The sequence below is a fragment of the Ricinus communis genome, chromosome 2 (assembly GCF_019578655.1).
Source record: "Ricinus communis isolate WT05 ecotype wild-type chromosome 2, ASM1957865v1, whole genome shotgun sequence".
NCBI lineage: Eukaryota > Viridiplantae > Streptophyta > Magnoliopsida > Malpighiales > Euphorbiaceae > Ricinus > Ricinus communis.
Genome location: NC_063257.1, coordinates 5821638 through 5837195, shown reverse-complemented (window position 1 = coordinate 5837195; position 15558 = coordinate 5821638). Strand labels below are relative to the sequence as shown.

General features: G+C 35.2%; 3 protein-coding genes across 5 annotated transcripts; 1 reads left to right on the top strand and 2 right to left on the bottom strand.

Moving 5' to 3' along the window:
- Positions 1-437: 437 nt before the first annotated feature.
- LOC8281654 (melanoma-associated antigen 1) lies at positions 438-3088 on the top strand. The gene is made up of 5 exons (XM_002513883.4): positions 438-945; positions 1729-1881; positions 2016-2121; positions 2226-2340; positions 2618-3088. The coding sequence occupies exons 1-5, from the start codon at positions 666-668 to the stop codon at positions 2654-2656; spliced, it is 693 nt and encodes a 230-aa protein (XP_002513929.1). The 5' UTR covers positions 438-665; the 3' UTR covers positions 2657-3088.
- A 234-nt stretch (positions 3089-3322) lies between these two features.
- Positions 3323-5997, bottom strand: LOC8281655 (5'-adenylylsulfate reductase-like 4). The gene is made up of 4 exons (XM_002513884.4): positions 5334-5997; positions 4741-4928; positions 4517-4641; positions 3323-4122 (listed from the first exon to the last, which is right to left on the bottom strand). The coding sequence occupies exons 1-4, from the start codon at positions 5544-5546 to the stop codon at positions 3668-3670; spliced, it is 981 nt and encodes a 326-aa protein (XP_002513930.1). The 5' UTR covers positions 5547-5997; the 3' UTR covers positions 3323-3667.
- A 461-nt stretch (positions 5998-6458) lies between these two features.
- On the bottom strand, positions 6459-13358 carry LOC8281656. Of its 3 annotated transcripts, none has more exons than XR_007214845.1 (5): positions 12138-13358; positions 11430-11568; positions 8942-11359; positions 7751-8193; positions 6459-7038 (listed from the first exon to the last, which is right to left on the bottom strand). XR_007214845.1 is itself a non-coding variant. In XM_025156407.2 (4 exons), the coding sequence occupies exons 1-4, from the start codon at positions 13238-13240 to the stop codon at positions 7837-7839; spliced, it is 4017 nt and encodes a 1338-aa protein (XP_025012175.2). In that variant the 5' UTR covers positions 13241-13358; the 3' UTR covers positions 7168-7836. The 3 variants fall into 3 exon arrangements, 1 of the variants encoding a protein (XP_025012175.2); XR_007214844.1 differs by lacking the exon at positions 6459-7038 and adding an exon at positions 7168-7555; XM_025156407.2 differs by lacking the exon at positions 6459-7038 and having other exon boundaries at positions 7168-8193.
- Positions 13359-15558: the final 2200 nt, after the last annotated feature.

The following is a 15558-nucleotide window of genomic DNA, read 5'->3' as shown; positions in this document are numbered from 1 at the left end:
AGTGTTATAGTAGGTCTACGGTTTACAAAATAAGTTTGCAAAAGAAGCATATAAACCGACAGTTAGCACCAATATAAAAGTTACTTTACACTATTTAGAAAATAACTTCCAAGTAACTGAGATAATGGGCTCCAACTATCCAAAAACAAGAAGCACAACTATAATATCGATTTCTTCAAAATACATTTAATTTGAAGCACTCTATAAATATAAGAAAAAGTAATGAACAATAAAATTCTACAACAACAACAAACAAATTCTATAGCAAGTTTTTCAATCATTTAATTTTTTTAATTACTCAAACTATATTTATTTTAATTTTTGTACTTTTCAAATACAAGCTTGTTTCGGTTCAAGTTTTTCAATTTCAAATTGTTATTTCAATTTTCAACGATGGTCATATTGTCATTAATGCAATCAAATTTTATCTCAATCAAAATCTTCAACTTTTACTCTCAATTTAATTTCTTTCACCAAACACATTTCACCCGGTACTAGTGGACCCCATCGAAAACCCCTTCCTTCCCGCCACTCTCTCTCTCTCCCGCTCCCAGTTTCCCAACCTCAATTTCCTTTCACTCACTTAACCAAACGCTAATTAGGGTTTCAGATTCCCAGTTCTGAAATTTTCAAAATGTCCCTGTGAATGTGTTTTGAATGCAGGGATGGCAAGTTCAAGTCAAGATTTCTCTCAATTGAACATTTCGGGAGAGGAAAAAGACAAGCTTGTAGCGGAAGTGATACGATACGTGCTTTTTAAAACGCACCAAAATTCCGGTTGCCCGATCAAAAGAGACGAGCTTACTCAAATCGTTACTAAAAACTATCGTCAGCGGTTGCTTCCTGCTTTTGTTATTAATGAGGCCATAGCTAAGCTCTCTACCATTTTTGGCTTCGAACTGAGGGAGCTTCAAAGATCTCGTCCTTCCTCCACTAATCACCAAAGTACATCACTTTTTTGTCCTCTTTCTTTTAATTTCATGATCACCCAACTGCTCTTTTAGTAATTTTCTTTTGTAGAAAAAAAAGATCACGTGTTTTTGGGGATTTGGGTTCTCTCTAAGGGATTGCTTGTGAATTTGAAGTTTATTATAGTGTGTATGATCTGAAATATCTACGAAGTGGGATATTCTCCTATTGACTACAGAGCGTGCAAATTAATCACTTCCTATCTTTAGTTTGAAAGGGTCACATTCTTTGCAGGATAAGAATTTTTGCACTGATTAATGTAGCAAAGGAATTGTCCGGAGACTGATTTTGGATTGAATTTCTTAGCGTGAAATATGCCGCTATTGTAAGTAAACTAATGATGGAAGCATGTAGAATTGGATCAAATTGACAACAGGATCATGACTTGGTCATCTTTTTTTATTTTTGTTACTTTTGCTATTATTTGCTCAAGTCCCTTATGATTAACGGGCTTCTTCAACTGCAATTCCACTGAGATTAACTCTCAATCCATGCACCAAGCTTAATATTTGTCACTAGTAACTTGCAAAATATAGTTTCTGAGTCTAATTTATTGGACCATTAGACGTCAGGATAAGTTACTTAGATTCATCGAGTCGAGCTCATATATTGTTAAGAGAAAGTAGATTGGATCTAGTAGTGCATGGACATGTAAGTTCTCTTCCAATGTGTAATAGTTGGTGCCTGGTGCCAGATAATGTTTTGCTCTTCTTCTTTTGTTGGTTAAGTTTTGGCTCTAATATGATGCATCACTTGCAGGTACTAATGATGCTAAATCCTATGTTCTCATCAGTCAACTACCTGCTGATGTGTACAGGAAATATGTTGAGGATGTAAATACAGCACATCTGACTGGTTTTACATTTGTCGTAATCAGTATTGTGCACCTTGCTGGAGGCAAAGTCCCAGAGGGTATGTTTTTAAATTGACTGTCATATGATATACAACTTGGTGTACTCTAAACAGCGGTAGAGCAGGATCAAAAATTTCTTTCTTTTGTCATAATATGCTAATCTAATATTATTTGATCCACTCCTACTGTGCAGAAAATCTTTGGCATCACTTGAGGCGCATGGGGTTACATGAAACTGATGAAAGCCATCCTGTCCTTGGAAACATCAAGCAGGCATTGGAAATGCTCGTCCAGCAAAGGTTAGATCTATAAGATGGATGGTTTCCTGTATAGGGCAATTTTGTTGCCACAATACTTGCTCTATGCACTTGCTTTATGTCAATGTTCGTGCATGTTTATGCAGATATTTGCAGAAAGACAAAGTTAATGGTCCTGATGGTAGTACTACGGTTTATGAGCTTGCTGAGAGAGCTTTAGATGGCCCAGTTAATGAGAGAATTAAAGAATACATATCACAGGTATTAGTTGAGCATGAACCTGACAGCTCAAACATTGCTTTTGTCGTAGTTCATGGTGCCAATATTATATTTTTTTTTCTATATCTACATAGTTCTACTAAGGGATGTCCACATATTGTGTGCAGTAAGACAGACTTGACTCCAGAAAATTTTAGTATTTCTTAAAAATAAACAACCATTCAACAGCACTATAACTATTCTTAATTTATGGTATTGAGAAGGCTCTTTATAAATTTTGTTATGCCTTGATATTTAGAAAATGAATTTTTTTTGGCAGATTGTCAAAAAGGACTTCGCAACTGTGGATATTGACTAATGTCCTAAAACTAACTCTCCCGTGGGTGACTAATGGAGGTCAGAAACCATGAGTTCCAACTACTTTGACAGACAAACACTTGCATATCAGCTGATTGTGCCTTCTGCACTGAAGGATCTTAAGTTTACTTCTCAATAAGCAATCAGGAAGCCAAGAAATATAAACAAGGTGATTTAGCTGATTAACATGCAAAGGAGACTGGAGTTTACATCGCATATTCTGTCTTGGGCGTTTGATTTGTCATCTTGCCTGTTTTGGAGGTAGCAACATGCCTCTTGCAGTATGAGCTGCAGTTTATTCCAATGTACACGATGAGTCTGAGCCCTGTACTAGCTAGTTTCTACAAGAATTATGCATAAATTGTTTAGCATTCAGGACATCAAACACTACATAATTCAGAAATCTGAACTGTGTAGCTGGTTCAGTTTATCCCTGATCGGTATGAATTCAAGCATTGATGGCTACAATTTGAGTTAAAAAAGATTGTGCGAATAAAATACTATGATGTTTAAAAATTGTTTGAATTGAAAGTGTACTATGAACTGAAACTACCCTCAAAGAATGGGGAGTGGGGGGTTAAGGAGGGAGGAGTGGAGGAAGAATTATGAAAAGTAGAAATCTGTTTCAGTTGCCAATTTATCACAGGATTTCAATCAGACTCCAAAATAAACATCCACTAAACAGTAGATTAAGAAGCATCCAATCACCAAGAATTAAAGCATAATGGATGAGCCTGGGCGCATCAAGTCTCAGTTATGATATATACACAAATTGGATCTCAATTATTGCTTTCGTAAACGGAAGAATAAATTGTAAGCTAAAACGTATGAACACATGAGAAATGGAACCAACCTACAATGTCAACATATTTCACATTGTCACAAAACATTAGGCCTCACATTAAACTGTAATCAGGGACGTCCAGATGATTCTGAATATTGAACCTCTTGCGCAATAGACTTTACAGCCAGACCCCCTGTAAACGTGTCTATTCCCATGTTAGAGAAAAGTTCAGCGATATTCACTAATTGGTGCACCCCTACTAGTGCTTGCATCCCCTATTGACACTGTAGCAAGGGACTTTGAAGCCCATGCCCTGGCATTCATTGCTCCTTCTTGTAAATTACGTTTCCTGCAGGGCTCCTTAAGAGAGTTAAAAACCTGCATTACTCCATTCAGGTATGCCCGAGGATGCTCCAACAAGCTCCCCAATCTCAAGTTCTGTATGTGCCTTCTCCAAGCAAATTGAGCAAATAGAAGCAGTGTAGGGAAAAACAAATAAACCAATCTCACAAGCACAAATGCTGTCGCCAGAGCCAAATATGTTTCCTGTCTAAACAAGTTCTCTGGAGATCTTGCCCATGAGAATGGGCAGTTTTCCTGCTCATTGTTCTCATGCTTCTCATGATGTGATGGACGTACAATTTTGTCAAGGGATTCTTTATTCAATGATACAGTCTTGATGCCTAGATCCAAGCAGCCAAGCGCTATGCTCATTAGATTCCAATGGATATATATATTCCAATGAACCCACAGATAGAAAGTATGGAAATTTGCAAGGCAGAGGATTTATTTTGTGATGCATTACAGTAAGCACGTGTAGAATAATAATAAAAATCAAAGAACCACAGCAGTTACCCTTTGCTAAATAATATAAATAAGAAAAATATGAAATATAGATATAGATATTATCGCCAAGTGTTCACTGATAAAGAGCCATCTAAAATATCATCATGAGACACTAATTAACTACCAGGAAGAAGTCATAGTCTTGGAACTGTCCTTACTCAAATGACAAATTTAAAAAGATTACACTGAGATACTAAAACTCAAAACAGAAGCCAATGAGTAAAGCATTACCTGTAACATCAGTATAAAAAGCAACAAGAGAACCCAGAGTCCGGGAACCTTGATAACGCTCTCGCATGGTAGAATTCAAAAGGAAAAGAGTTGGAAATCCATGAACCCCATACTTTGAGAGTATGCTGCAGAAATCAGTCGAATATAAACTCAACAGTCAAGAAGATGTATTCATAACCAGAGAGAGAAAAATATGTACAAAAAACGATCTTTCATTAAAAAACCTTGGCCTGACGGATGACTCTTCAATTGCAAAATGAGCAATTGAGGGATACAAAGAAGAAAGGAGGGAAAAGCTGGGTCTAAAACTCCTAGAGAAAGGGCACCAAGATGCATAGAAGAGAACAGCTGCATGTTTCTGGCTGTTTTTGTGAACCAAGTTCAGTGCCTTTTGTAATGAAACCTCATCACCCTTCACAGAAAGAAACATAAATTTACTTAAAATAGCAACCTTGCATAACCATATGGCTTACCAATATAATATTGTAAAAGAATATTACTCTTTTTGGTTAAAAGTTAAAATGTATTATGTAATAGGTAACCAGGTCAAACATTCAGCAAGAAACTGAACTATGCAAAGTAAGGTTTACAAGTTACGAGCTTTGGCATAGTAAGTGTACACAAACAAAACCCTAAATCACAGGCAACAGAAAAAAATGGAGAGCTAACCACAAATAATCAAAAAGATTTCATTCCTCTATATAAGATACGCATCTCCGTTACAATTTCGAGTTCCAACAATGCTCAAATTAATAACTAATTACTATTACAACAAAACCAAGAAGCAAGCAAATATATGAAACCAAGAAAATAATACCTCGGTAACACCAAAGAAACCTGGAGAATTAGGAGTTGGCAAAACGACGCAGCTTCGATCTAGAAATCCAAAGATCGAATCTAAAACAGACTCTCTTGGACACATCAAATCCCAGCTAGGGTTGACGGCGGCGGACGCAGAAATTGAACTCCCTAAAATTATAATAAGCACGAAGAACATAGCGATCCGCCTTTGCCAAACCCTAGCTCCCATGTTCGAAAATTTAATATAGAAAAAACACAAAATAATAATAATAATAATAACAATAAAGAAGGAAAGGGAAAAAAAAAAAACTGAGAACCTAAAAACTAAAAATCAGGAAAGTCGAGAAAAGAATAGAAGAAGAAGAAGAAAAAAAGAGGTAGATAAGCGAAGCAGGCGCATTTTAGCGTTTAAAACCAAAATATCATATTTTTGGAAACCTAAATCCAAGCTTTCTAAATTTATTCTTATACAAAGGATTCCTATAAGCGTGTTTCTATGTGTGAGTGAGAGAGAGGGAAATTGAGCCTGTGAGTTTTAATTTAATAAAGATGCTAAAATTTGATATATGAATATATAAGGACTCAGGAGTGCGATTTTGATAGGAGGAGGAGAGGCAGAGGCAGAGGCAGAGGCAGAGGAGGAAGGTGAGTTGAACTTGAAGATAAAGATAAATAGCCGAAACGGCAGCGCTTTGGCAGAAACAATAAGAATGCTCGCTGGTCAGCAAACCAACCTATTCAATTGTGACTCGTGTCAGGACTGTAGTCTATTTTACTACTTGCATTATGCCCAATGTGTTGCACGCAGTCATAATTAAATTTAAAATGAATTCTGTAGGATAAATAATAATTCATTCTCAAATCAATTTATTTGATAAATGAACATAAAATTATATTATAATGGCACAAATTCACCAAGTATGACGTTATGTTACAAGACATTTCGAATGTGGTAATATATACAGTTTTAATTTGCACTACGTAATTAAAATGGTTAAAAATAGGACTATTTACTATATGTTCTTCTCTCTTTGAATCAATTTCTTTTTTATTCATTTATTTATTTTAATGGTATAATTATTATAAAGAAAATCCAAATGTAAAGAATAAAAATTCCATCCACTTGGACCAAATGGTATAACAGTCCACTATGGAGCTACTGGTGATATTTAGGCCAAAAGTCCCCATTTGCAACATATCCTATTCTCGTCTTCATTTTTTATGCAAGGGACTAGTAAATATATTCAGGTACAAGCCGTAGTCATCTGCTACTGAAGGGTGTTGCAAATGGGAACAAAGTAATAAACCAGCTAATTGAAAGAACCACTCGTTATAATACAGGTCGGACTCGGCAAAATCACAAACTCCCAAGATTATTTACACCTCAAGCAAACTGCTCGCGCTAACAGCCAAGACGGGCCAAATTGTGTAGGCTATTGGAGAGAGGGAAAAAGAAAGAAAAGCCGAAAAGGGTTTTACCTCATCTATGCCATCATTAAGTTTCAGGATACCGTTCAAGATATTATCACTATCTTAGGCAAAGAGGTTTACAAAACTCTTAAGATCTACACATAATTCTAGACCTCGTATACTAACCAAAACCAGAAAATATAAAGAACTTATGAAGCACTGTAAAATGAATGGAGAAGTCTTGAACAAAAAAAAAAAAATCACTTTCCATTTCTCAGTAGAAAAAAGTAACACCCGCTTCCCATACGCAGCTGATAAAGAAGAAAAAGGAAAAAGTTTTTCTCATCAGCAACATGGCTAGAAAATTTAGAACCTTTTAAGCCTGTCAAGAAGAAGATGATGATGATGCTGATGACGACAATTATAGAGGTTTCACGACGGCAAAACAATAATGATGAGTAGATTTAACTTCCAAGTGAAAAATCTTTAGGCAACATACAATAAAGCAAAGCAGCAGTATTAGCAGGAAAAGGAAAAAATTGACATTCAAAAGTTAGCTGAAAAAGCCTACAAGGGTCCTGACATGCACTCTATGCCCAAATCAGCCTCTAAATTAATGAGCCACCCAATACCCCTACCTATTCCTTTCTTGTGGTGGTAAAAAAGAACCTCCACAAGATGAAGGGGTTAAAAAAAATTAGTTGCCCTAGACTGAGAAATTACAGTAACCTCTATCCAAATACAAACAGCCGTACCAGGCCTCCATGATAAGCCTCTTGCACAATATATAGCATTGCTAGGCTAATTACCATGCACCGAGTACATTGTCTGAAAAGCATAGAAAGAGTATTCGTCATTGTTCTTTTTTACAGGGGTTCAGGAGTCATGAAGACAATAATTGAATTTAACCCTGTCAAATGAATGTCACCAGTCCCGCCAAGCTCAAGTATAAGAATTTCTACACGGGGCAACGTGGATGATCAATATTACCCAAGCATAATTTTGTTTAGATTTAGAAATTACCTCATATTAAACTCTTGTCCTCAATCCAAATTTAGGCATAGGAGAAGAATGTCCTCATTGAGCTCAGACTGCACTAATGGCCCATTCTACAATAAATTAAATTGACCAGAGAACTTGGCCTTGCAGGCTGCACATGTAAGACCCAATGACCCTATTTGTGCTTCAGATTCAAGAGCCTCGTACTGAAACTCATTTCTGCACCAGACACAAAAAGTACGAATATGGCGCTTGCTTGTCATCTTTGGTAACAAAGGCATAGCTTCTTTCTCGAGCCAAACAGACGGCTCAAGCCCTTGAGCTATATCTACACCATATGGAAAAATCTTCGACTCATCTGAATGAGAAGTCATAAAATTATATTCCATATTCTCCATGTTGCCTGACTTTAGCCCTTCAAAACCGGATATGCCACTAAACTTGTGGCCAAAGAGCTCACTTTCACCCTATCCATCAAAGAAAGACATTATACATCATGAGTTCATCAACCATATACACCGAGACAAAACTGGTTAAACATAAGCTTTAAAGCTAATTACAAGCTCGCCAATATTCATTTCCATCTCTGGAGAAGACAAAACTGGTTAAACAAATATTCATACATCCATATCCAGAGAACACTGTTACTCCTATTACTGAACATCTAAACTCATGTAGCCTTGGAAACATGCAAATTAAACACATACAACCCCTGACAATAAATTTTAATTTTAAATTATGTAAATGAACTTTATTTTGTTCAGATGCTGATTAGAAAAAAGGTAAAAGAAAACGACGAAAAATGAAAAGGGTATAAACAAAGAAAGAAGATAAACACAAATGTAACAGCAATACATGAAGCACATTACAAAAAATAATGAGGTACCAATAGAACATTATTCACCAAGTATGCAAGGCAATTTGAAATACAATATGAATATACAACATAAGCAAGACATGAAATTACTAGGAAAGATTTCAGTTAGACTCTACTCATACCCATTTAATATGGGAAAAAAAAAACGCGAAATGACCTGTTATAAATATAAAATAATTTAGTCATTCTGAGGCAAATTTGAATTTATTTAGAGAGAAAAATGAAATTGATAAGATAGTCAACATAACATAGTTGGCAACTGGAATAGCCACCCTTGGAAACATTGCAGTTTCATTTGATGGTTTAAAATTAACCACAAAAATGATCATGCCTCGTACCTTTTCTGACATTGCACCATATGTGGGAAAACAGCCTGATGACTGCACAAGCTGTGATGAAGTATCAGCAAAACTACTAAGCAAGTCATTTTCTTCATCAGTTCTCCACATAAACTCAGATGCAGCATTTTCACTAGCTTGGGAGTCGGTGCTAAAACCAATCGCTGATTCATTCTTCCTAGGATACAACTCCTCTAACCTGGGCTTCTGTTGTACTTTGCCTGTCAAAACCATGTCCGAATTATTCTCAACTCCCAAGACTTGCTCACTACTAGAGAGACAAAATAAGCTCTCTATAGAAGCCCTTCTCTGCTCATCTTGAGTACTGCGGTAAATACCAGATCTGTTATCTTCAGCAGCAAATTTTTGCTTATTCCCAGAAATTGATAGGAACGAATCCTTTTCCATTGTGTTTTTCACAATATCCGCATCATGTTCCACGTGCCTATGGTGAAAAACAAGATGTGGCTCACCCTCACGACTTTTAACTTCCTTATTTTTATGCTGATCCATTGTGATAAATGAGATCATATTATTCTCATTATTTCCCTTTTGCTCATCACAAGATTGTCTATGAGAGCTGCTTTCAGAAATTCTACCCTGTGCAAGGTTCTTTGATGATCCATTCAAGAACTCATCTTTTGCTGCAAACATTAGATGATTACCAGATGGATCAAGTAAAAAACTGTTAGCACTTCTTTCCAGTTCAATATTAGTTACATGTCCCACAACTAGATCAGCATCTTTGCTACAGTCACTGTTCTTAGAGTCTTGGACTTCTTCATGATTGGTCAACCCCGATGTGTAATTGAAAACCTTCATTATATTATTTTCAAAACCAAGAGATTGTTCGCCACTAAATAAAGTGAGCTGGCTACCTTCAGATCCCTTCTCTTGCCAGTTTTTCTTTCTCGTGCATCTGCGAGTGGCATTTTTATCATTTTCAGCAAAACAAGTCTGTTCATTCCATGATGGAATGACTGAGCACCTTCCCAAACTACTCTCTGGTTCACAGCTAGTCACTGTACCCCCAATAGTTAGAGTCTTGTTATTGCCAAAATTTACTGTTTGTACATTAGTCCTAGACTTGCCCAGTTCACCACATCTGGACCTGGTCACTGTGCTAGTAGAAACTTGGTTCACCTTATTGTTCCAAGGACATGTTTTCGCATCTAAGGATGATGGTGAAGGCCCTTTAGAACCTCTTGCATGTGTCAGCTCCGCCGTATTGGAAGTTGAAAGCTCATCCAGATTATTTACAGAACAATATCTTTGCCCATTACCACATAGAACAAATGAATAGCCTTCAGAACTTCTTTGCTCCTTGATGTTGGCTGCAGGATCCCCTTGTGATGGGCAATATTCGCCAAAGTCAGTGCTCAGCTTATCCTTCCCAGCGAAATCCGTTTCATCAAGTTTCATGCCAGTTATTGTACTAAATAGTGGTCTATCCTTGATATTTTCACCACCAAATGCTCTCCCTTCAGAATTCAGGGCAAGTAGACCACCATCCAGATCTCTCTCTTGATTATGCTCATCAATTGAACTCATGATTACCTGATCCTTATTGATGTCAGCTGCACAAATTTGGTCCCTTCTGAAAGCGGCAAGTGAACTGTTCTGAGAACCTTCTTCCTGGCTGTGGATATTATCAATTCTGTTGGCGATGCATTGGAGGAAAGTTGTTTCGTTGGGAGATTTACAAAGAGTATTTGACAAGAGTGACTCATCACCTGAGAAAATATTATTTTCAACAGTAACAGTGTTGGTAGCTTCGTTCGTCTTCTTCTCTTTCTCATTGGTCATGCTATCAACTATATCCTGCTTACCACAATAAGAATCTACAATAGAATTTTCTTTTATTTCACAACCTGGAATGGAAGTACTTATTTCATCATTAGTTTTAATAACAGAATGCATAGCAACAGAACCAAAATCAAGTCTATTTGATCCTTGCATCTCCAGAACATCAGAATGAATCGCTACTGATGGAGGTACAGTGCTCCTTTGAATTTTCATGACACCACCTGAAGCTTCAATCCTCTTAAAGTAGTCTTTGATGTGGTTCCCAAGGTGACCATTAAAACGATGCCTCTCTTCAAACATTTTTGGACAAAATTGGCACTCATACTTTCCATTTTTAATTATCAGCTCCTCATTCGTGGATGTTCCTTGTCTAAGCCTCTTTGGAGCCCTCTGATGTGATGACAGTAAGTGCTGCAGCAAGTCATCCGGCTCTTGAAAAGCCATGGTGCATTTATGGCAGTTATATTTCTCCACAGTTTGCACATGGGGAGGAACCACTGCCGCCAATGTGGTAGCTTGCTTCTCATGTTCAACCGATTTTGTAACAGGCAATGCTGGAGAGGATATAAAACCACCCCCATTCTTGTTATTTTTAAGGGTGAGATCAGCAGCCTGTAGCATCCTTTGTCAATACAACTTTCAAGGGAAATCAAAATACAAAACAAAAGACTAAAAGACTTACATTTCCATATGATACTGTGCCTGTCAACTGAATGTTGCTATCATCATGACCAAAACTTGATTGGCTCACACCTTGAAGTTCTTTGGAAAGCAAATTCGATGAAACTTCCTTGCAGGACATAAACTGCTGCCCATTAGGGCTGGACAGTATCGAATTAGGATGGGGAAGAATTATACAACCAAGAAAGTAAAAGCTAAAACATTGCAAAATTTAAAGATAGAATGGGAATCACAGGAAAGGTCTATGTCCTAAAGAATTTACTATATTAGGAAAAATATTTGCAGCAGATACGGATAAGGAGCTCCAACAAGACTCATCATAATAAAGAATACCACAACTTAACAGAACATAATAAAAAACAGCAGCAACTGAATAACAAAAAGGTAGATATTCCCATGCAAAATATAGCAGAATTCTATAAACTCCCAAATACTAACCTAAATAATAAATCTATAGCATCTGAATATTTGACATATACAGCCTTACTATGCACTAAGATTTAAATTAAGTACACTGGACAATGCAAAACGCATTCACTTTTGCATGGAACTAAAAGCAAAACATACTGCTTATATCTATTAATATTTCAAGACTCGGACAATCTATTATTTTATACAGAGAGATAAGTATGACTCTTAAATAGTGAATACCTATAAAAAACCTTGAATAGAACATAAAATCTAAAACCAAGGATAGCAAAAAAAAAACCTTATATATCCAGTACAGTCCAACCAAAAAAACCCAGCTCTCCTCTTATTGCAAAGAATAAGCTTCCAGTTTCTAGGCAACACATCCCCAAGCACACTAGCATCCACAATTTTCCTCTTTTTCCTCTTACTCATCCATTCTCCTTGCAAACCCTCCAGAAACCCTAACAACTCCGACTCTGTCTGCATTCCCATAGTTCTTCTCCTCAACTCCTCCGCATATGGATCCTCCTCACTACTACCCAACTCCACCTTCATTCCACGCTTCTCCTCCTCCTGCGTCCTCGGGTTTTCACAGACAGCACGCTTCTCCTCGTTCGCATTCACATTATTATTGTTGTGACAACCTAAAGTGCTTGCATCTTTTTGCGGTCTGCCTCGCTTCCTCTTAGAATCTGTAATGGCAGTCTCCTCCTTCTCCTCCTTTTCATTCCCATTATCATTTCCATCGACATTATTGTTACCGACAAAATCACTCAAATTTTTTCGTGGTCTACCTCGCTTCCTCTTTTCTGCAGTAGACTCAGAATGAGTAATAGCCGTAGCAATTGCTTGCTTTGTTTCATCGCTATAATCAGCCACAGCTAAATCTTGTAATGCTTGGAAAGACTCATTGTAAGTAATCGGAACAGAAATTAGGTTATCATCAGAAAATAGGTTAACATTATCAACTTCGTTATTCTCCTTCTCATTCTCAAAATTAGAGCCAAAAAGAGACTTAATAAGGTAAATAATCTGAGAATTTTCTTCATCTTGTGAAATTTCAACAGTTTGGTGAGGAATTTGATTTCGAATTGAAGGAGTAGAGAAGTGTGAATTATTGTTGTTACGACGGGCTAAACGAAGCCGAGAGAAAGTCTGTTTACGACTTCCGGCAGATTCATTAAAAACAGAGCGATCTATTTTGAGAGTTGCGACGTCAGCTTCGTTTTGAAGGGGGTTGTTTAAGAAGGAGAAGGAGCAGAGAGACAGGGAGAGGAGTTCGGACTGAGACAGAAGCCGGAGGTCTATTAGAGGAAGGGATTCCATCTGCAGTTGGCTGACGTCTTTGTCGGGGAGACAGTTGAAGGCGAAGGCGGAGGAGTCGACGTTGGCGGTAGCCATGACATGGAAGAGGAAGAGAAAAGGAGAAGGAGAGGGCGTAACCGTAGAAAGAGAGTGGCAGTGATTTTCACAACTTGTAATTTTTCTTTTCGACTTTTCATTTCGTTATCTAGTTCGAAACTGACCTTTTTCTATTAATTGTTCGGTTAAACCGTGATGCATCGCTGCTTTCTAAGATTCGGACTAGGCCTTAATTTCGATAATTGGGTTGGGCTTTGGTATTTCCTTTTTCTTTTCTACTTGTATTGTAAGGGTTCAGCCCCATATTATTTAAGAAAAATTCATGTCCAAAATCGGTTAATATTTTTATTTATGTACTAAATTGATAGACGATCAATACAAATGATAAATTATATATCAATTATCTAACATCAAAATGTAAAATATTTATACATATGTATCATTTTCTTATAAATTACAGTGTATATACAAACCCTAGATAAGAATTTTTAATTATTTAAAAAAAATTAAAAAAATTATACAATTTACATTTATTTTAATTAAAATATATTTTATACAGTAATAAATATTTTAAAAAATATATAGCAGTACTATTTTATTTATATAATTTATTTTTTTATTTCTTCTTCACGCTGCCAACATTTCTTCTTGCACTTATTCAATTCATCGATTTAATTAATCTAATTCATTAATTTAATTCTTTTTTACCATCATCAGCCTCTCAATTCATCCTCATTAAATAATAATGAATAATTATTTTTTATTTTTCTGTTCTGGAATCTTAGATTGTTATTCTTGAATTTGAATAACTAGTTTAGTTTTATGTGTGTTTATAATATATATATTCAGTTTATTCTTTATTGATTCAAACAATTTAGGAGATATACGAAAAATATAAATATTATGCAACTATTATATACATAAAATATATATGCTAAAACATCCATTTGGTTTTAAGTCATCCGCCCCAATAACTGCTCTAATATTCGTACAGTCTGAATTGAAGAAATATTTAAATAATGTATTATTATAAGTCTAATAAAATTTGTATATATTAGAATTGGACTCCAATATCATAATGACTAAAATTAATTATTTAGATTGTTGCTTTATAAGTTATTTACAATTTTCTATTATTTAATAATACAGATCTTTAATACTGCGTATTTCAAAAAATTTGTGCAATTGTACTGGAGTGGTTAGAAAAGTTATTAAAATTTTAAATTAAACATTCCATATTGTTAATTCGTACGATGGCTGCAGTGCAGACTGATAAGCCTGAGGTGTTATTGTTGTTTCTTATACTTCTGTTATCATCCTTTTAAGGTGAAAGCAATTTGATGCAAGAAGAAAAAGGCAGAGGTACAAAATTGTCTAAAAAATTATCTAAAAATTTGAATTAAGTTTTTTTTTTTTAATTAAATTCATTAATTTTTATAAAATTTAATTAAGTTTGTATATTTTTTTATCAATTAAATCCATTAACTTTTATAAAAAGTTTAATTAATCTCTAATGCTAACAGCGGTAAAGAAATGTCATTAAGTATAAAAATTTTATTATTTTGAGAACACAAATAATAATCGCTCTGATTATTTTAAAATCACGCCTATATCATTTGAGACAGAAAAAAAATTATTTTTTTTTTAAATTATATTACAACTCATACAGTCGTAGAACCTCTTTCCAATATTGATATCTCTCTATGAAATGTATATTTTTATGGTTTTATTGCAAAAATATACTAGAAGTGTTGGAATGTAATTTAATTCAATAATTTGTACTCACCCTCTACTTACAAATGAGCGTGGTGAATAATATGAAAATGTTGCTACCATTTCAGATGAGAAAAAAAATTACTACTTTTCTTTATAAATTATGATTTATAGATACTAACTGTGTAAAAATAAAAAAGTAATTTTTTCTTCCTCACGTGATATAGTTGCAACTTTAAAATACTCAAGTGGTTATTATTTGTATTTTTAAAATAATGAAATCCATACACTTAACGGTATTTTAAATAGCATTAGCATCATGGATTAATTGGATCTTTTATAAAAGTTAATAGATTTAATTAAATCAAAAAAATAGAATAAGAACTTAATTGGATATTTTATAAAAATTAATAAATTATTTAAAAAAATAATTCGACTTTTTTAATAAATTCAACAACATTTTTGTACCTTTTGTCGAATAAAAGGAAACCCAACTCAGACAAAAGCTTAATCAGCGGAGGAACACACAACAAATGCGTCCTGTAATTACTGTTGCCACAATTACTGGAACTTCAATCAATAAAGTGTACGAGAAAATAACAAAAATGGAAGAAACTGTTTGTGTTGCAAAAAAATCGATAGAT